The following is a 22,845-nucleotide window of genomic DNA, read 5'->3' as shown; positions in this document are numbered from 1 at the left end:
GTGTCTGTGTCTGTGTCTGTGTCTGTGTGTGTGTGTGTGTGTGTGTGTGTGTGTGTGTGTCTGTGTCTGTGTCTGTGTCTGTGTGTCTGTGCGTGTGTCTGTGTGTCTGTGTCTGTGTGTCTGTGCGTGTGTCTGTGTGTCTGTGTGTGTGTGTGTGTTTGCGGGTTGTGCAGTAGTTGGAGGAATGGGTGGGGTTAGACACCCTTGTCCTGCGGTCAGACGCACACTACCCGTGTCTGCCTGTCATTACCTCTGATTGATGGCTCTGGAATGGTAGCAGGAAGCATCGGCCACACGAACAGCAATTCGTTACAACGCTTAAGAAGGTTTTGTCTAATCCAAACAAAGTGGAACTTGATACAATTTATGACTTTTTAATGTAGCAGCAATATTATTGGCTGTGTGCTTCAGCTAGAAGACAGCACCGCCCTGCTTTTACATGGATCTCTGAAATACTTGATTCTGATTGGTCAATCACGGCATTCTGTGGTCAAATATTTTTGCACAATGACTCTAGAGTGTATAACTTTGTCCCAAACAAACAATTTCCTGTAGCAGTGCTCATTTTATGTATTTTATAACACACATATCACGCATTCATTCCTTCTCTTATAATCAAGTCATTTAAACTCAATCAAGTAAATATTTCATAATTCAAAAATCTCAATATTTTATGTCCATTTGTGCATTTACTATTGTGTATCATGGCAAAATTACCATTTGATATCACATATCCACAAGCCAATGTTTATATATGAACCAGTGAACTTTTTAGGTCTCATTTGTTTTTATTTATTTTAGTTAGTTGCCAAGGCAACACAATATTCTTTTGGTTTGTTCTTCATCTAATATTTTAGATTTTATTTTATTTTATTACAGCTTTATTTCAGTCAACAACAAAAAAATGTTTTTAATCATTTTTGTTTTTAATCATTTAGATTTTCTTCATTAGTGCCTTTTTGTGATCCCACCACATGACTAACTCAAGCACTAGGTTTAAATTAGTGCATAAAAACATAGTGATATAAAATTGTTTACAGTCATGAAACATTTGAGTATATAAATCATCAATCAAACTTATACTATATGAAATTAGATTTATGAGGCAGTTAAGAGCTTTGCAGTTCTCACTCCTGATTCATGGCATTGTGTTGTACAACATCTTGAAGGAATCATGAGAAATGTGCAGCAGGTTAGTTTAGTGGGATCCACATGAGTGAAAGGTTCGGTCAGCAAGAGATTCAATGAACCTTAGTAGGGATAGACACCATATTTAATTGGACGTGAATGAAAACGGGGCTGTGAGGAATGTTCTAGAGTGTTCGCTAAAGCAAGCGTCACTATTACGGTTTATTTGAACAGACAATTAACTTTAAGTATTAAACTTTTGTGCAATACATCAATGATACCGAATCGTGCAACGAGTGGTTACTTTTCTAAGCAATCAGACTTAAATGTTCAACTCAAGGACGACAGGAGCAAAATAATCAAGCATTATCCGCGTTTGCTGCAGAAAACATCTCAGGTACGGCATGTAACCATGGTTCTCTGAGAGGGAACGAGACACTGCGTTCCCATAGCGACTGCTAGAGGACACAGTGCGAGTTCCCTCGAAGGGGAATTACAAATGTAATTTTGTATTCATAAGATTTAGGTTTGGTTTGGTTCGGATCTAGGTTGGCGCCAGACTTTTGACTTTAAATATCAAGTTTAGTCTGCATAAACTCTTTAATATAGACAGAAAGGAACTGTCTGGCCAACATGCAAAGTGGCAAACCAGTTTGATTTTTCTTGTTTGACATTTTAGAATGGGTTCATCTGAAATCACATACCATAATAATAGATCGCCTTGTAAACTAAGTAGCAGCATGTTCCCATAATAGCACAGCAATTTTTGATGAAGCTGGTAAAGACAGTATCAGTCTGACAGAATGTGTTCATCCATACACATCCAACAGCTCCTATTAGGAGTCTGTGAACTTGATTAGTGTGTGTGTGTGTGTCTGTGTGTGTGTGTGTGCGTGCGTGCGTGCGTTCGTGCGTGTGTGTAGTGTGTGTAGTGAAAACACTAATCAGATGTGAAAGATGTTACTTTGTGTCACAGCGTGTTCTGGAATGCTGTAAAAGTGTTAAATAGAGGTTTGCAAATTGGTTCCTTATGTTGTTTGCTAGCAAATTGTTTACTGAGTGAGATGTTTTCACCTCCTGAGAAATGCTTTTGAACGTGTCCAGGAACGCCCAGTTGATGGCATGTTAAAAAGAAGCGCCGTCACGGTGTTAAGAAATGCGTCTTTGGTCACAAGCCACCAAGGAACGACAATGAACAGATGAAAGAATGAAAGGCACATAGTCTGATAAACAAAGAGTCTATAGTTGAACTAAAAGTGTGCTCTGAGTGTTTCAAAAATATCCCAGCAGCCTTCGAGTCAATTTCTGTCGTCAAGCCAAACAATAATCCCCAATCTGGGTGATATTTCTGCTATCAGATTGAAGAGCTCCAGCGGTGAGGTAAGAGTGTGTGCTGAGGTTTGATGTGGTCCATCAGAGACGATCCACATTTGATAAGACTGATCTGTCCTGTAGGCTTAGATCTTTTGATTTGAGAACATTGAGAACACTGTCGCCCTGTTTCAGACCCTAGTGAGCAAAGCTAAACTACTTTTAACTCTGTGCTAGTGGACGAAGACATTGATAAAATAGGGAGACATGATGCAATAGGAAAAAATGTACAGAAACAGAACCTTTTCTCAGCTCTCAGCCAAAGATTTGATACTCAATAACCTTGCTAGAAAAAAAAACATCAGTCTAATCACATTTGATGGTCTTAGCTTGTTTCCCAGTATGGTAACACTGGTCTGTTGAGGAAAGACCAGCAAACCACCCAAGGCTGGTTGAGACTATTTTTTTCCAGCAGGGAAGACAAACATAAATAATTTTTATATTTTAAAAATAAAATAATAGTATTTTTGTATTTTTTAAATAAAAATAAAATAAATCATTTAATTTTTTTTATGTATTTTCACACAAAAAAATGTTAAATAAATATGCAATTTTAACTAAAATGTATAGTTTTTTAAATCTGTAATTTTAGGACTGAATATATATATTGTTTTTTCCCCAAACTTAAGTCCATCATCTTAGCTTTTCTCTGAGCTTGTCACAATGCATTCTGGGAATATTTTATGTGTAAAGGATTTGAGTAATGCTGTAAAATTTGGTCAAAATTATAATAATTTTGCTGTCTGCAAGCACCCTACCATCTTGAATGTGCCCTCTTTTACTGCCTAGGTAAAGAGCTCATTTGGTTTTGGAACAGAGCTTGAGGTAGGATGGATGGACGGACAAATAGGCAGACAAATAGATAGATAGATAGATAGTTAGATAGACAGACAGACAGACAGATAGACAGATAGATAGATAGATAGATAGATAGATAGCAGGCCAAACAATCTTTGTGTTTTGTAAACACAAAGACAGCCACAAATGTCCAGAAAGAACTTTAATTACTGATTGCTGAAGTTTCAGGGTGCTTTTGTGGTTCCTGCTTCATTCCCAAAGGCTTTCCTGCAGCTGACCATTGTAATCTATCCTCATAATGTGAAACATATGCGTGTGTCAGCAGCAGTGGCTAGTTAGGACTATAACATGACATGTGACCCCTAAACGTCAGCAAACACCAGGGGTCACCCATATGTGTGTGTGTTTAATATATAGTGAGGGCAGATTCGAGATCAGTAAAGGGTAACAGGACCTGTGGGAGTTTTGAATGTCTCCTCAGAATTGGGCTGATTTATAGCCCCTCCTATGAGCAGGAAACATCCTTCAGACTATATCTACACCAGAAACAGGAGACAGACCTATAGAAGACAAGAGCTTTAAAACCTAGTGAGCTTCATTGGCAGCATCCTAAAAAGAATCCTTTTCCTAATGAGTATATTGGTTTCCAGTTAGAATATCTAAAAATCCTTAAAACAAGATGTATTTGAGAAGCAACACTGCATATCATTATTAAGACTTGTTTTCGTGGACTGGCTTCAATACAAGTGTATTTTGTCTCAAATTTAAAACAAGTTCAGTAGGACAAAATACACATATATTCAATATTCAGATGCAATAAATGCATGTACATTTTTTCAAACATTTTTTAAAGAATAAGTATATGGAAGCTTAGTTCCTACACGGAATAATATAAAGTGACTTTTTATCTTTTTTTATCTTCTAAATTTACATCTCACAATTCTGTTTTTTTTTTTTTTTTTTTAATACAGGTAAATAAGTTAATTGACACTTATTTCACACTTATAGCTCATAGCTTATAGCTCACAATTTGTGCGAGTTGAGTTTATATCTCAGAATTACAAGAAAAAAGCCTGAATTGTGAGATATAAACTAAAAAGTTAAATTTTTATATTCCATGGCAAGAAATAAGCTTCCACACAATTCCGATTCTCAAACTTGTATATAAAAACATTCCAGGTGGCAGGATGATTTATACACATTATTTACGTCTTTTGCTCTTTGCCTTTTGCTCATTTTTGACTCTCCTCATGCTCACAATCTCCCGATAAATACTCCTCTTTATCTGTCCGGGGACGCGTCGATGAGGTGATTGTGAGACAGTCTGAAAATCCATCTGCACACAGAATAAAACACACTCCTGTCTGCTTTGACTTTTACAGCGTGTTCTAGATGTATGCATCTGTTTTATGCCGTATGAGGACTGTACGTGCATCTGTCTTCTAGATCATTCACTCACACAGCAGATCTCAGACTCTAGTTTATGTTGACTGTGTTGTATGATGAAAGGGTGTGTTTTTCAGGTAAAGAGAGAACTGAGGGTGTTTAAAGGGCACCTTGAAGAGATGCTGACATTCAACAGACTTATTTAAACAAATGCCTCTCCACACACATACACCTGCACTGCGGTGATCTCCAACCGAGCCACATGTTTAAACCATTACCCCGCCATCAGTGTGAGTTTGAAACTCGGCGAGCCCTGAACTAGCAGAACCATCTCATCTCTACTGCCTTAAAATCAGACACGTAAACCTAGATTAGAAACAGTTTATGATTATAATTAAACCCCAGTGGTTTTCCCACAAAGAGACACACGTGCACACACACACACCAAATTACAAACTAAAACTGCTTTTAACTTGAGAATGTGCACTCCTGGAAAAGGTTTTAAGGTTTAATATAATATAATTTAGGTGTAATTTTTAATATAATATAATTTAATATAGCATGCAATATTTTATTTTATACATTATATGTTATTTTACATTTACAAGTGTAGAAGGTTTGTTTGGGCTTTAGGGGTTAGGTTAGAATATCGAAAATATTACTAGCTTAGTATAAAACATGGAAAGTCCCCACTATCACAGAAAAACAAATGTGTGTGTGCGTGCGTGCGTGTGTGTGTATTTTGGACGTAAGATCGGCCTTGCTGATCAAGCACACCAGCACTTATTCTTACAGCCCAGAGGAATTCATAAACACATACATATGCACACTTACAAGCATAAAGGTTCAGTTGTCAAGAGTTAAAATCACTCCACATCGACATTAAAGAGGTCATTTATGTGCAAGATCGGTAGCACAATGAAGCGTTTCATGCAACGCTGAGCTGATAGAAATCAGGAATTGACCTCATGCTAACAGTACAAGGCTTGCATTGTTCGACGTGTTCCCCCCATGATGAGACACGATGAGAGTCAATATTTACACAATCATTATGTAACACATCTGTATTTGAGCACAGCTCCTTTAATGGCATCATGAAATCGAAATCAGCACTATTTACTTTCCTAATCAATGTTTCTGGTCTTATTGTGAGCAAATCAACGGTGCATGTCATTCTAAAAGAAAAAATGGTTGCATAATATTCCATCAAATATTAATAATCTACTTCATCTCCGAAATGACTTGTCTTTTCACATATGGCCACGTGGAGATAGAAAAATAATATTAATCAACTTTCTGAAATAACAAAAGCAGTGTTTATACCAAGTTTTATAGCCCAACAGAAGAAAACTGTAAGTATGATCACTAGGGTTGCAAAGGGGTGGTACATTTCCAGAATCTTTCCAAAAATCCCTGGAATATTCCAAAAAATCCTGGAAAGTTTCCAAAATTTCTGGACTATTTCTGAAATTTACTGGAAATTTTCCACCTTTTTGCAACCCTAATGATCACTAAGAAAATCAATAGCAAAACTCCCCATAAACAAATGTAATACATATTGCTGCAATATAACAAAGAGTGAAAAATTGAAGGGGGTCTGAATACTTTCCGTACCCACTGTATATATATATATACATGTAAATATTTCTTAAATATACACATGTATGCATGTGTATACATATAAATATATACAGTACACACATATATTATGTAAACACAAACTTTTATTTTGGATGCGATTAATCGCGATTAATCGATTTGACAGCTCTAGCAAAAACATATATGGAGCCTATTAAAAATTAGAACAATCATATATTAACATATTTATCTAGCCCATACAAATATGTATGCTTATGTATGTGTAATACCATTCTGGACATATATATCATGCACATGAATATCCATCCTAAAACCTGTCAATATACAGTATGTTATATAAGTAAATAGATCTCAGTGAGCAACTCCAATGAGATCAGAAACTTAGAATAAATGAGTTCCCAATCTGGGTGTTCATAAGGGGCAGGGATTAGCATCTTAAAGGGGTCATATGATGTTGCTAAAAATAACATTATTTTGTGTATTTGGTGTAATGAAATGTGTTTATGCGGTTTAAGGTTCAAAAAACACGAATATGTGGGTTGAACTGTTCTGGAACAGTGTTGTAAATACAACTTAACCACTGATTTCTAGTCATGTCCTCTATAGGAAAGCCAAACAAAGAAGTTTCGCTTTCACAACGAAACACACAGCGTCACACACTGAGGGCTAGAGTGAGCGGCGGCTGGGCTAGAGTGAGGAATGGCCGGTGGGCTTGAGAACGGCGCGGCCGGCAGATTCGACGAAGGAGCGGCCGGCGGGCTTTGCGGCAACCACGTGACGATCCCGGGCTGGACTCCGCTTCGTCCACGGTCCACAGCGCGAAGTTGATGTATTTCCTCAGCGACCAGCACGGATCAGCTCCAGGCATGACGAAGTGGATATCGTCCTCTTTTGGAAGGCCAAACTAAGTAGTTTCTTTCACAACAAAACACAAAGTGCCTTCACGACATGGCGGCGGCAGCAACAACACTACAGCCAGAATAAAAGTTACGCCTTCTTTCTTTGCGTGAACATTTGGGCGGCGTTATGCAAATCTTCCCACCTCGTGACGTAGACATGTGGGGGCGTGTTAGAACGAGCCGTTTCAGGTAGGCGTGGTTGACTCTTAACTTTTATAAAGAATATCTCTTTGGATTTGAGACTTTAGTCTTTGCAACTTTACAGATCTTCTTTATGCACCAAGAGATTGTTAACACTCCAACGAGAAAGGAAAAATTGAAATCGCATCATATGACCCCTTTAATTCTAGGTTCTACCCCATTTTTCCCCTCACAATGTCTCCCTTTAGCATGCAGGTGAGTGACATCATGCCAACAGGGCAGTTTCTCGCACTGCTGCGGTGAATCTAGCATCAGCTTCTAAGCATTCTGCTGGGAGCATCTGAAAGTGCTATGTGTACGCTAGGGAAAATAATTCAGTATGTTCCCTCGTTCTCTGGACATGAGCTACTGCAAACCAAACATGGGCCTCAGCTCCTGTGGAGAGCAAAAACAGTTGTTTATGACGTCTGCACATTAAGACACATTTTCTGGGTCGTTTTAGTCGCTGAGTGGAGAGAGAGAAGAAAAAATGGAATAGAGTTGTAGAGTTTTTCTCTCCAGATGCTCATCTACCTACCCCCACTTCCTGTTCAGCAACAGAATCCAGACCTCTGACCTTTAAGGCCAAACATATCCCGTTTCTAGCACACAAATGCCTGCTCTTAGTATGTTAGCATATATTAAGATATAAGATATATTCAAATAGAAAACAGTAACTTTAAATTCTAATATTTTATATTACTTTTAATATGTAATATTTTGAGTGTGTGAGAATGTGTGCATGCTGTTTGTATTTAAAGGTTGAGATGGTTTAATTAATATAATTGTCGGTGGTGTGCTGTGGAAAAAGTCCAGTAATTCCCTCTGAGCATGTGTTTGAGAGAAGAGGGGATGGATATGTAAATGAAATGTGAGGGAAAGGACTGTGATGCACTGTGATGCCGACTGCATCCTTGTCACTACTGTGTCTAGTCTTTGTTAAACACACCTGAGCTATGTGTCCTCTTTTTTTACAGTAATGGCATACAGCAGTGGAAAACTTACAGGCTTGTGGGATGTGATGGCCACCGCGTCTGTAGCAGGGTTTATCACACTTTTGATTTTCACTTGTAGCTGCTATCTTGTGTGCTGATACATGCGTATGGGCTGCATAATGAACATCGTCTTCAGGCAGTGATTCGTTTTGATCATTTTGACGAATCCTTGTGTGCTATGAGTGTCATGAAGTCATGCAATAAATTCATGTGATGACCAGTTTTTAAGTTGATATTTGCAGAAAAACTTCCCCTCCGCCAGGGCTGTACGTTAACTTTTTTTCACATAGCACTGGTGCTACAGAGGTTGAAAGTTTTGTAGCACAGGCCAAAAAGTTGTAGCACACGTATAAAACGTCTGTTATCATGTCTGAAAACAAACACAAGTAATGGAGTCCATCACTTAAACAGGCACTAATGTTCCATACAGAGCACAACAAATACAAACCATCACAAAAATTGTTTTAGACAAAGTTTTCTTAATTTGCTAAAAATGGAAGAGTGCAGAAACATAACACCTCTTACACCTTAACAAAATATAAAATAAAAAACAATGGCAGACATTTAGGCAAAGTTAGCAAAGATAAAAATCTTTGTCATTATTTTATCTTTGTTATTAGAAAATAAGAACATTTTTCAGGTACAGTATTTAGCAGTATTTACAACATTTTATTTTTCAGGTACAGTATTTAGCAGTAGCATTCAAGAAATTGAATGAACAAATATTAAAATAAAACACTATATACATCAATTATACTTTTTTTTAAGCAACTGACTGATGATAAGTTCATCAGTCAAGAGCAGGTTCAGCACAAGAAAGAAATTAATACAGGTTTGGGACAAAATGTGAGTGAGTAAATAATGACAGAAATTTAATTTTTTGGTTGAACTATCCCTTTAATGACAGGTGGCAGCATATTAAGTAGCTACTGCCCCTTTAAGAGCTTCATGCGTTTCTCTCTCAACTGTATAATCAATCTCACACACACAAACAAGCACAACGAAATCACTTCACACTATTAAGCGGCTGTGTTATGAACATGCAAAATTGTATCGCACCCGTGCTACAGTGGTAAATTTATTCATCGCACAGACCAGTTTTTTTGTAGCGCGTGCGACATATATGTCGCACTGTACAGCCCTGCCTCTGCAATAGCTCTCAAATCTCATTTGTGTACATTCAAATATGGCACGTCAGGATGCATCATCACGCACGTTTTGACATACTGTTGGCATTATCAGCCCGTTTGAAATCAGGTAGAGGAAATGGAAGGAACGATCTAAATTTATGTTTTTTCTAATATTTTTTTTTTCTCTATATTTTAAAGGATGTGTTGCTCAGAGAAAGTTATAAAGCCTTGTTTTTCCATTTCCACCCTTATTTTTCATATATAGCTCTTTGAGAGGAAAAAGAGGCCTACGTGTTTACTGATGTGTCATCATCCTTACTTTCTTGTAAAATAGTATTTTTTTTAAATATCTTGACAGACTTTGATCAATGCAGAGGCTGTTTTTGATCTGCCATAGCAACAGCACTGCCCACGAATAGCTCCGAGTCTATATAAAGAGAGACTCCAGTAAAACACAGCTTTAAGATTGATGTAATTACAAACATCCCTCTTTCTCTCTCTCTCTCTCTCTCTCACACACACACACACACACACACACAGTCACTACATAACCAGAGGAAAAATCATCAGCAGAACCGCTATTTACTATGTTTAATCTTACCGGCAGCTCAGCGGTTTGTTATAGGAAACATAATGGTCACTCACTGTTACCATGGAGAGCACACAGGAAAAGATGTTTGCCATGTTTTGAGATGTGCTCTTAAAAATGTATATTTTAGATTTATTATTTGTGTTTGTTTGAATAGTGCAGGCAGAGTGCAAACAGAACTGCTGGTACCATGGTTCAGTGACTCACATTTTCTTTTTTTTATTGTAGTGGTGAAAATGTAATTTGGGGACAAAAGCTCAGGTGAAAGTTCACACAGTCATATTATAAGAGCAGGTATATGGTGCAGAGACTGAATCGAGTCCAGGCCTGTTTTACTGGCACAGAGCTCATATGCGGAGAGATCCATTTATTCCCCATGACCGCAGCTGTGGACAACAAATCATTCGTGAGCCAAATTAGCAAGCGAGTTAAGGGCACCTTCAGAGAGGTGTGGTCTAGACAGAATATAGCTGTGCTAAAACACTTGCTTCATTATGGATTCTTTTAGTCTGGTTCCTCCGCCTATGATCTACACATCTCTTGTTTGGCAGATTAAACAGCAGGTTGCTTCCGCTGGTTTCAGTTGTTTCTGCTTCCGTATGAATGTTCCGGATATCTGATGGGGTTTTGAGGAACTAGGGTGCGTCTGATTCATTCACAGGATGAGGAGACAGAGACCCACTCAGTTCCCTTTGAGCACTAAAAATACAGACTGGAGCGGCCCTCACGGCAGCGCCATCTGCCCTGGCAGACGTCCAGGGACATACACATGCACAAGCACACAGTTTCCCAGGGCGAAGGATGCAAGAGCAATAGCAGCATCATATGATTAAGCTAGTGTGACTTAGAAAGTCACATCAAAGAACAGGACTGCAACCAAATCCAATTTTCACCACACTTTTTTTCAGCACCCTTGGTTCCCGAAGTATTTTTCCCTATTTCTTTTTTCCCAGAGACAAAAACTACTGATTTAAATATGTTATATATAGAAACATATATATTTTTTTACATTTATTGTAATATCTGCATTTATGCATAGTAGTTTTAGAGCATTAGGAGACTAACTATTACATCACGTGCTTTATGGGAGTAGGAGCATTTGGTTTGCTTGTGGCATTTCACTGATTGGTAGAGATTTCTCTGCAGAGTCATGATGGATAATGTAGTTTTTCATCAGGAATTTCGCTGTTGAACATCATTTAAAAAGTAAGTCACAATAATGCGGCTTGACGGCTTCAACAAAAGCATATACCATCGATTAATAGCTCATATCAATATCTCATAGCTCATAATACATCTGTCTATAAAGGTTTATAAGTTATAGGTCAAAATCAATTCCCTTATGAAGAAAATGAATGGGATTTTTACTTCCTGTACCTGACTGCTGCACTCTATAAAAGTAGAGTTTCTATTGTGTTTGACTTTTATATTGCATAAAAAATTTCCATGACACTCTTAAATATATTTTAACATTTACTGTACATGCAAAGTGTAATAAACGGTTGTGTAATCAACAATTTTATGTCCAATAGCGTTCTGACTCACTACATACTCAGAATTCTGTACTTTACCATCACTGATAAATTATGTACTTATTGGTCAGTTCACTTATAGGTCAATCTGAAATACATCAATACATTTTACTTCAATATTCTGACATATTTCAGAGTGAAATAGAATATTAAATGGGGAAAGGATTGACCTTATTTATCAGAATTGACTGGATTGTCAAAATGGGTTTTATGTAGCAGAATGGAGGTGGTTTGGAGGTCGAGGGACTGAAAGAGACATTCGTCACATGAGCAGCAGAGATGTTTTAAATGTGTATCAAGTTTTGATTTTGATGATTACAAAGACAAATATCCAAGGAATGTGTAATAATAAAATAAATTGGGTCAATTCTGCTTTCAGTGTAAATATTGCGTCAATATCAAATCAATTTGAGCGCAATTTAAACCCGGATGATTGTAACCACTCTAAGTTCGTCTGTCTTGGGAAAGCTAGCGTGTCTTCGACAAAGTGATAACACTCGTTGCCTTCTCTGTTGCAGCTCAACCAGGTCTCGTCCCATTCGTCGATATTTGTGATATCACAAATCCCAGAAAATATGCGTTGTAGTCCAAACGAGTCGTTCGTTGTAGTTTTTGAAAAGTGATTTCTGTTAAATAAAATATCTCCTTTTGAAGTGGACTTTGAGCTTTGTAACTTTGCGGATCTTTTTTATGCTCAAACAGCAACATTACAGACTAACTAAAATTGAAAAAGTGAAAAAGCATAATAGGACCCCTTTAAATAGATTTATGTTTCTACCAATGCCAATTCGATTTTGTAATTCCACTTTGGCACACATAGATTCCATCTTTCTGTCCATACTGCCATCACTCTCGATTTTTCCACTATTGGTTTTCTTTTCAAACACTGTTCCCCTCTTTAAAATAACTGGTGTGTAAAGACAGATGTGCCGTTTGCTTTAAACTAATGGAGTTTCGTAATCAACTAACCAACAGAATAATGATGCTCATTTACAAACAAAAGCCTGCCGCCTGTGTTTTTACCATGCAATGAGATGCGACTCGCCTATAAAGACGAGAGCTGAGCTGAGTCTTGGTTAAATGTATGGTGCATGTTGAATTCTGGAATGGTTGGGGGTCTTCAACACATGTGCCCCATTTAGAATCCCCTCAAAGAGCTTTAATGGGTTCCAGATTCATCTGTGCTTGCTGTGCTCACTGTGGCCCTTGTGTCTTTTCTGGTCTGAGCATGCTCAGTGCGCACCGACAGCGGCTTGAACCTCAGAGTCCTTGGGCTCCAGTTGCCCATTCTGCCTCCCGTGTGCGCCATGAATTTTCCAACAAAAACAGACCTGATGATCGTAAAGCTGTAGGAAATATTCCCAGCTAATTCCATATATTCTCTCTCTGGCCCTTGCAGAACGCTATTGAGCACTGATATAAACCAAATCGGAGTTACAGGCTTCAGATAGATGTAGCTTCATTAAAATTCATCTCAATTTGCTGGGTTCTATCTGCTTTATATGCTATCTAAAGGTCTCAGATCTGTGTGGACAGTCTTTTGCAGGCTCAGATTTAAATGTTATAACCTTTTCAGCATTATAGATTATTATATGAAAGATCATATGAGCTTCAGCGTTTTGCTCTGCCTCCTGTTGTTTTTGGCTCTTTCTGCAAGATTTATGTGTTTGTTTTTGGAGTGCATCGACTGAATGTATATAGGGGGTATCTGTGAGAACCCTTTGCTGAACTGTGAAGATCTCTGGCGCTTTTGATGCATTGTTCACTCAGAGTGCAAATGAGTGTTTCAATTACTCTAAAGTTGGTCTTTGTACATAAAATAGATATTTTGGCACATGAAAATAGTTTACTCCCATAGTTTTTTGTGCATCCAGTTCACTTTATTTATGGTGAGTATTAAGTGCTATATATCTCTCAAAACATTTTATTTCCTTAATGCATGAATACAGAGGAACAAATAGAGACACAACTTGGCTGGATGCCACTGACTTAGGAGCTAGTGCTTAGCGGTTAGCTAATGACAGTAAATTTTGCTGAATGATTTCAGATGCTACTCTATTATGTATATTTAACAGGATAAAGAAGTCATTTACTCAAAAATATGTCATTATTTACTTACCCTCATGTCATTCCAAACCCAGGCTTTCTTATGTGGAATAAGAAATTTTGAAGAATGTATTGATATGTTTCCATGCAATTACAATTAAAGGGTACAAACTTTCAAGTTTCAAAAAAGATGGAAAAGAACCATGAAAGTAGTCCAGATGACTGTATTCCAAGTGTTCTGAAGTCATACGATAGCTTTGTGTGAGGAACAAATCGAAATCACTGTTTACTGGTAATCTTTGTCCGGATAATTTAGTGAGTTCAAGTAACCAGGTAAAAAGAGTGATTCACCTTGGATTCACCTCAGATCAAGTAAACTCAAGTATTGAATCACTCTGATACTACCATAAGTCTTTCAGACCTCTTTGTGAACCATATCAAATGATTCACTCAACAATGAGTAAATTATGAAAGAATTTTAATTTTTTGGGTGAACTGTTCCTTTAATTCATATGAATATACCATTGTGATATGTTTAACCTTAATTTACTATTGAAAATTTGGTCATTATTTGCCTAATATGTGACGTTTTTGTTGTAACAATAGTATCCTGTTGATGATCTCGGATAAGAGAATTACACGAGTCATAAATTGACTCCTGACCTCCTACCAAGACATTTGACCATAGTTCCTGTGAGAATGTTCCATTTCTGGATCCTTCCCAGAATTCCATGAAGGGGTTTCCCAATGAGTCTGGCCGTATAATGTTACCGTGGTGTAGACGCTGTTGATTTGGCCCCTGGAAACCCCTTCAGTGGAACGGGGATCTCCTTGACAAAAGGCCCAGGAGTGATGTGTGAATGATTTACTAAAGGAGTGAAAACAATAGAGGAACAAATCTAATTTGCAGTCCAAGGCAGGTGGCTACATTAGCATACAGTCAAACATTACTACACGAAGCTCTGGGAATCCTGCAGAAAATAAGTTATATAAACATTCTCATGGGGCTGAAGCCAGAACAGTGTCTTTTCTACACAACAGCTGACAAGACAGCTGGAAAAGTTTTAAATTCAAACTTCCATCTGCTGTATGTCTTCCCACTTCCACATTCACACGTTAATGGTGAACGTCATCATTAAAATATTTCGAATAAAAAAAAACTTTCTCCCTCTGTGTTTGCAGCTTCCTATTTCGGGGACAGCTACTGTCGAATAGATGCCATTCAGGATCTGGCAAGTTTTCAAGTGTCGCTCCAATTTAAAACAAGCAGACGTAGTGGCCTGCTCCTACTGGCGGCGGGACACAGAGATTACCTCTTGCTGGAGCTCTACAATGGCAAATTACAGGTGAAATACAGTACATTTTGGGTTCAGATCGTTTAGGGGTCAATTCATTAACTTTCGGATCACCAACAGCTACTCATGCCACCGTAAAGGGTTAGTTCACCCAAAAATGAAAGTTAGCTTGTGTTTTACTCACCCCAGAGGCATCCTAGGCAGTGTTGGGGAAAGTTACTTTTAAAAGTAATGCATTACAATATTGCGTTACTTCATAAAAAAGTAGCTAATTACATTGCTTAGTTACATTTTATGGAAAGTAATGCGTTACGTTACTTTTGCGTTACTTTTTAAATCTGGACAGGGCTTGCTTGTTTGTTTTTAAAATAAAAAAAAGTTCTGTTTTTGGCAAATATAAAAGCTCGAGGCATCCTAGGTGTATATGACTTTCTTCTTTCAGACGAATCCAGTCGGAGTTATATTAACAATTGTCCTGGCTATTCCAAGCTCTATCATTGCAGTCAGCGGGTGTTGCAGTTGAACAGTCCACAAGTCGTCAAATAAAGCTCGCGCATTCATAATAAAATGTGCCACAGATGGCTCCGGGGAATGAATAAAGGCCCCCTGTAGCAAATCCATGTGTTTTTTAAAGAAAAATATCCATATTTCAAACGTAATAAACACTTTCTCTCACTTCCGTTATCTTTCATCGGCGGAAGGCGTATGACGTATGCACAGCGCTCGCGCCTCTGAGGTATGCTAGTCTCGCGAGTTTGTTTATAGGAGCAAAGGAAGCAAAGTTTCCTTACTTTAGCAAAGGAAAACCAGTCTCCTCTTGGTTTATATCGAAATCCTCCGACATTTTTCTTTGCAATTCCTCGGTTTGTACTTTATTATTATCCGGCGTTTTGCTTTGTTCTCTCTCCGCATTCGTCACTAATCATGCAACGCCGAGGTGCTGCGTCATCCGCCGGAACTGCTTCAGTGTCTGACAGTCAGCGGAAGTGAGAGAAAAGTGTTCATTAAACAGCTTGAAAGATCAAAGACAATTTTTAATATAACCCTGACTGGATTCCTCTGAAAGAAGAAATTCATATACACCTAGGATGATTAGAGGGTGAGTTATTTGTGGGCTAATTTTCATTTTTGGGTGAACTAACCCTTTAACGCGAGCTTTCTTTGACGACTTGTGGACTGTTCAACTGCAACACCCGTTGACTGCAATGATAGAGCTTGGAATAGCCAGGACAATTTTTAATATAACTCCGACTGGATTCCTCTGAAAGAAGAAATTCATATACACCTAGGATGCTTCGAGGGTAAGTAAAACACAGTCTAATTTTCATTTGTCAAATCATCCTTTGACTTCTAGTTGCTTTTTTGCTGTAATTCACTGTCAGTGTGAACGCTCTTTAAGTGTTAAACTGCTTTGGATAAAATTGCCTTGTAAATGACTACTTGTACACTAAAGACAGAGATCAGATCTGGCAAAATCAGAAAGCACAGGGTTCAGATCAAAATATCTACTTTGTAATGTAATTTAAAATCCCAGACTGACTACACAAATAAATACAATCTCCACTATTTTCTCATGGCCCTTCAAGACTTCAGGGCCCCAGAATGAGCCACACACTGAGAAAGTCTCTTGTGAGTTTTTAAGAAGCAGCCCCTTGGTTTTTTATGAGAGGGATGACTCACATTCGCTTCCAGCTCCACTGTGACTGAATTGTCGCAGTTTCTCAGCTCAACACATGGAAAAAGCTTCCACGGCTTGAATGAGTTACTGGTTTGCTCTGAGTGTATTTCTTCTTCATCTGCAGCCTCCTTAGAAAATGGCTCCCGCTCCGCACAGATATACACACACGTTCAAACTGCCTGCATTATGCTGCAATATGAAACGGTACCAGGACTTTTTCATCAGTGGCAGGATTTGTCATTAAAAACTAATTTCCACCGACATATTCAATTCATTCAGATTTACTTTTTTCATCTTTGGAGGCTGCAGATCTGAAATGAGATCTGTGATATTTTCAGTTTAAGTGGCTACACAGTGTTTGAAATAGCCAACTGATCCAGCAAAGTCTGTATCAGAAATTCACAGTTGAATGCATGTATAATGCACTGTGAAAAATCATATTCTTAACCAGTACCTTTATCTTGTATACTAAAATAAGATTAATTAGTTATTAATTAATTAGTTATTAATTAATTAGTGTGCTTTTGGAGCAAGAAAACCCTAAAACCTTGAACAAGCTCCTTATACTAATAAGTATAAACCTTTAGCATGCAATTCATTTGACAAATTTGTGCTACAAACATGAATGTTACCTCAAATGATATCGCTAGAAACAAACCAGAGCATCTTAGCAACTGATTAGCAATGTTCTACAAAACACTCAGAACAGCTTAGAAACTGCACAACAATGCCCTGCTAACCACTCAAAACACCTTAATATCATGGCAGCAACTTTTTCACAGGCAAACAACACAAACATTTATTTTTTTTTTTTCAGAAAATGTAAAAAAATATATGATTTGCTTCTTGTATTTAACTGTCATTTTTGTTGTTTAATAATTTGTTTGTGCATGTACCTTTACAGTCTAGGATTGACATGGGATCTGGAGAAAAGGTTCTCTCCTCCAGCATGGGTCTCCAGCTCAGTAACCTTCTGGACCATCATGTGTCTCTCATTCTGAAAGACTCCAAACTTACTATGGCTGTGGACAACCTGTACACAACCTTCATTCCAGTGGAGGATGCAGATGAGGACCTGAACATCGACCAGGGCGTGTTCCTTGGAGGCGTGAGGGACCTGGAAGTGGAGTACCTGAGCACAGCTGTTCCCTCCCTGCGTGGCTGCATGAGCAATATTATGTTTGAGTCTCGTGACTTTGATATTCTGGCTTCAGCAGCTACAGTCTGCTATGACACCAAGGAGAGCTGCAGCAGTGAGTTTGAGGCAGGGGATGGAGACACCACAAGCTTTATCAGTCCAGAATCATTCATCTCTTTCCCTACCTGGACCAGACTTAGCACAGGCTCCCGTAGCCTGGAGATGCTAATGAAGACGACCATTGAGGATGCTCTGTTGCTCTTCCACCCAGGACATCAGGCAGACTTCATTGCAATCGGAATGGCAGGAGGGTTCCTAAAAGGTGTAATGGATCTGGGAAGTGGAATGTATGTGCTAGACAATGTGGAAGTGAAAGTGGATGACGATCAGTGGCACAGAGTTAAAGTTCAGATTGACCCCAATGAGTTCCAGATAAATGTGGACAGTCAAATGGTTTCACTCCCTCTTAATGAGACGGAAAAGCTGGATCTAGTAGGGAACCTGTACCTGGGAGGCATTCAAAGGAAGATGAAGGATGTGTTTCAAGATTATTTGACTCGTGTGGAGGAGGAGGTCACATCGGAGTCCTTTATTGGATGTTTAGGAGAAATCAAGGTGAATCAGAAGGGCAGAAGCCTGCAGGATGCTCTGATAACTAAAGACATTCATGTGAAATGTGAAGGAGAATATGATTACTCCACTTATGATGAGGATTTGGAGTTAACAACTACACCTCCAGTAAGAATCACATACATTAATGTCAATACTGATGAAAGACACTGTTTTCATACAGAGAACTTGCCAGAGATGTTCCGCAATATTTCCAAGCTCCTGGACATCAATCCTCTGCTGGTTCCGGAGGGAGGAGAGGCCTTCATCGACATTGTAAACCTAAACCCAACATTTAACCTAAAAGCTGCAGGTGTTCGTGAATCTGAGATCATCTTTACTCTGCTAAACAATCCCTGGTATGGACTGGTTGATATGAATTTAAGACACACAAGGGTACAGAAGTTTACCCTTCTGGATGTTGTCAACAAGAAAATCAAGTATCTTCATGATGGCAATGAAAAGTATGGAGATCTAATCCAGCTGGAGGTGACTGCACATGGAACGAATCTCCCAGAGTGCTTGAGTGCTGCACGCCAGTATGTGCTACCAGTGGAAATAATCCCAGTCAATGACATCCCTCAGCTCAGTGCAGGTGATATCTCAATCACAGCTAATGGTCGCACACGTTTGAGCCCAAACCTCATCAAAATCTCAGACTCGGACAATCGTTGTAATGAACTCAAGGTCACAGTCACATCGGACCCTACTGCTGCTGGATATCTGGAGAATGCTCAACAGCCAGGATTTGATCTAAGAGAGTTCACTTGTAGACAACTGAAAGAAGGAAATATCTACTATGTGCACAGGGGAGGAGAAGTGACGGAACTTACCCTGCAGGTCTCAGATGGAGATTTGGTTAGCCAGTCAAGCACATTTAAGTTGCTTATCACCCAGCCACAGATGACTTTAGTCACAAATACTGGCCTTCTGATCACCCAGGATGACAGCACCCCAATTGGAATACAAAATCTGGCCATTTCTGCAACTCCAACAACTGGAGACGTTGAGTATAATGTCACTCAGCCACTTCAGTTTGGAGAACTGCAGTTGATCTCAGACAATGGGGTACCAAAAAGAGTCACACTATTTCATCAGTCTGATCTGGAGCAGAACCGACTGAAATACGTTCCCAACCTCACAGCTGATCTCAAGGGGACAGAAACAGAGTTTATTCACTTCAATGCACAGCTTGGACAGGTCATCCTCCCAGACAACTTATTTATCATTAATATCATGCCTGCCCTTATAGGAATAGGTAAAAGGGTTCCTCTGGAAGTTGAAGGTGGGCAGCAAAAGGTCATTAAACCTGAACAACTACAAGATTTTGTGAGGGAAAGCAAAATTGATTCAAGATCAGTCCAGTACATGATTACAAAAAGCCCAGTCCAGGGAGTCTTGATGATGCTTGATAAAGAGTTGTCTGATGGTGATACCTTCACCCAACAAGACATTTTGAATGGTTTCATCAGTTACAGCCCTCGTGTCCATAGAGCAGTTGACTTTGAGGATCAGTTCCACTTAAAAGTATTCGCAGAGGATCAGTACTCCAGAGTATACACCTTTCCAGTTAAAATCAAGGCTCATTCTGATGCTCCTGTCCTAATCAATGAGAGACTTGTTGTGCTGGAAGGAAATGAAAACATCATAAATAAAGAATATCTCTGGGTACAAACCTCCACCTCAACAGACTTTGTGTACAGGATAGTACAAGATCCCAAACATGGTCGTCTTTTTAGAGACTCTCCACCAGGTATGCAAAGGTTTGATGGTGCAATTCAAGTCTTTAGCAATGAGGATCTCTCTTTGAACAGGATGGTCTACAAGCATGACGGATCAGAAACAAGTCATGACCAGTTTACCTTTCTGGCATTTGATTCAAGAGGTGGTAATGGTTGGCAAGATGAGGGTCATGAGGTACTGAGGGGAGTGTTTAACATTGCAATACAATCCAGGAATGACTACGTACCTCAAAGGGTAATCCACAAACCTTTTAATGTTGTCAGAAATGGCCATCGTTTATTGACCACTGATGACATTCTATTCAAAGATGATGACTCTGACTTTAATGACACCCAGCTGGTTTATGTGAGAGTGGGAATTCTTTCAGGAAATATTGTCTCTGCAGTAGATCCATCGCAACCGCTCTTCCGCTTTACCCAGGCTGACCTGAGGGACAGGAAGGTTCTGTTTGTCCACCATGGTGCAGACCATGAGCGATTCCAACTTCAAGTATCTGATGGTTTACATAAGACAACAGCTGTACTTCAAGTGCAAGCAGGTGACCCTTATCTACGTATAGCCAACAATACCATGGTGGTCATGGACCATGGTAGCACCAAGACACTGAACACCAGTCTGCTAAGTGCAGAGACCAACATGGACATTAGAAGTGCAGCTGAGATCATTTATGATGTGACTTCTCCTCCCAGTGATGGTAGGATTATAGTCAGTGGAACTGAATCTTCCAAATTTACACAAGAGGACCTGACTAAGGGTGTGGTCTCCTACGAACACAATGACCAGAGCCTTAGCTCGAAAGATTCCTTTGCCTTCACTGTGCAAGCGAAGGGTTGGTCCACGGAGGGCACTTTCAGGATTAAGATATTCAAGAAAGGTTACCTGCCACAGCCACTGGTTGTGTCGAACATGGTGATCCTTGCCTATGAAGGAGAGCATTCTGTTATTGACGCAAGTCACCTGGAGGTAAAACTACCTTTCTAAAATATATATTATTTAAATATTAATGATTTTTTTTTCATCCTGTTGGCATTTTCTGGAAATATTTTCCTTAATTACATATCTAAAAAAAATGTTCAACCTTAAAACGATGTAAATTGTTTGTAAAAACAGTTATTGTAGATGCACTACAGAACTCTAACCTCTCTATTGCCATTTGTGGTGCATACATAACATTGCAAATTTTGCTCAGTATCTAAATCATTACTGTAGGCTTACTGTAGTGAATTGGGATAAGGCAAGAACAGTTCTGAACACTGATTTTTTTCACTCGATAAAATTGTAATAATTTGTATCACAAAAAAGAACACTGTTACCAAATGAAGTGCAACAATTTAGACAAAAATGGTCTTACGAATGGATTTCTTCAAATTGTGTTTTAGGAAAGAGGCCATGAAAGTGTTATTTCATGTCAAGTCATACGTTCTTATCCAAAGGCATAAAAGACAGCACTGTCAAGTGCTGACAGCACTTAAACATATAGCAGAAATATAGCAAAAATATTCATATCACTTTACAAAGACTTCCAACAGTCCTTAATGATAATTTGTGTTCAACAGCTGTTGTATTAAGCCTATCGCAAGACATCTGGTAGGGGGGGGCACCTGGGGTGGCCAGCCAAATTTCAGGGGGTGCCGGTGCCACCCCTGGCCACCATGTAGACACGCCCTTGTTGTTGACGCTCCACTGAGTGTATTTTCAGTAATTACCCAAGTGTTGCAGTAGAGGAAACAGCCTCTGCTCAGATTCATTAGGACATTTGTGATACCTGACATTGATTTACATTTTGTATTACTTTTTCCTCTAAGCATTTCTGAGATTTATCACATGCTGAATAGGGGATTTTGCATAATCTCATTTTTGATAACAGCTCAAGATTTCTATAATGTATCATTCAGTACCATTAATAGATCAAAACATATTTAAGTATTTTCAAACTGTGTAAATATTACTCTAAGATTTCATTTGAAGGGATAGTTCAATCAACAATGAAATTCCTTTACTCATCATCATGTAGTGCGCATATAACATTTTTTCTTGTTAAATCTCTTGAATGTTATTTCCATTTACATACGTTCAAACATTGACATCAAACATGATATTTAAATGTATGCAAATACAAATTCTTCAACAGTTTGGATTTGGAATGGCATGACTGAGTAAATGAGGCTTTTTATTTTTAGGTGAACTTTTCTTAAATGCATTATGTGCCACCCCTGGCCACCATGTAGACACACCCTTGTTGTTGACGCTCCACTGAGTGTATTTTCAGTAATTACCCAAGTGTTGCAGTAGAGGAAACAGCCTCTGCTCAGATTCATTAGGACATTTGTGATAACTGACATTGATTTACATTTTGTATTACTTTTTCCTCTAAGCATTTCTGAGATTTATCACATGCTGAATAGGGGATTTTGCATAATCTCATTTTTGATAACAGCTCAAGATTTCTATAATGTATCATTCAGTACCATTAATAGATCAAAACATATTTATATGTATTTTCAAACTGTGTAAATATTACTCTAAGATTTCATTTGAAGGGATAGTTCAATCAACAATGAAATTCCTTTACTCATCATCATGTAGTGCGCATATAACATTTTTTCTTGTTAAATCTCTTGAATGTTATTTCCATTTACATACGTTCAAACATTATTGACATCAAACATGATATTTAAATGTATGCAAATACAAATTCTTCAACAGTTTGGATTTGGAATGGCATGACT

General features: G+C 38.5%; 1 protein-coding gene across 1 annotated transcript in view; it reads left to right on the top strand.

The window, feature by feature from the left end:
• The window catches only part of LOC107680113 (chondroitin sulfate proteoglycan 4-like), a 45,061-nt gene that overhangs the window by 11,740 nt on the left and 10,476 nt on the right, over nt 1-22,845 (top strand). The window contains 2 exon segments of the mRNA XM_016475885.1: nt 14,836-14,999; nt 17,531-21,079. Coding sequence (XP_016331371.1) covers nt 14,836-14,999; nt 17,531-21,079 — 3,713 coding nt within the window.

This window comes from Sinocyclocheilus anshuiensis, unplaced genomic scaffold, assembly GCF_001515605.1.
Source record: "Sinocyclocheilus anshuiensis isolate Anshui unplaced genomic scaffold, SAMN03320099.WGS_v1.1 scaffold376, whole genome shotgun sequence".
Taxonomy (NCBI): Eukaryota; Metazoa; Chordata; class Actinopteri; order Cypriniformes; family Cyprinidae; genus Sinocyclocheilus; species Sinocyclocheilus anshuiensis.
This window is presented reverse-complemented; position numbering and strand designations above follow the sequence as displayed.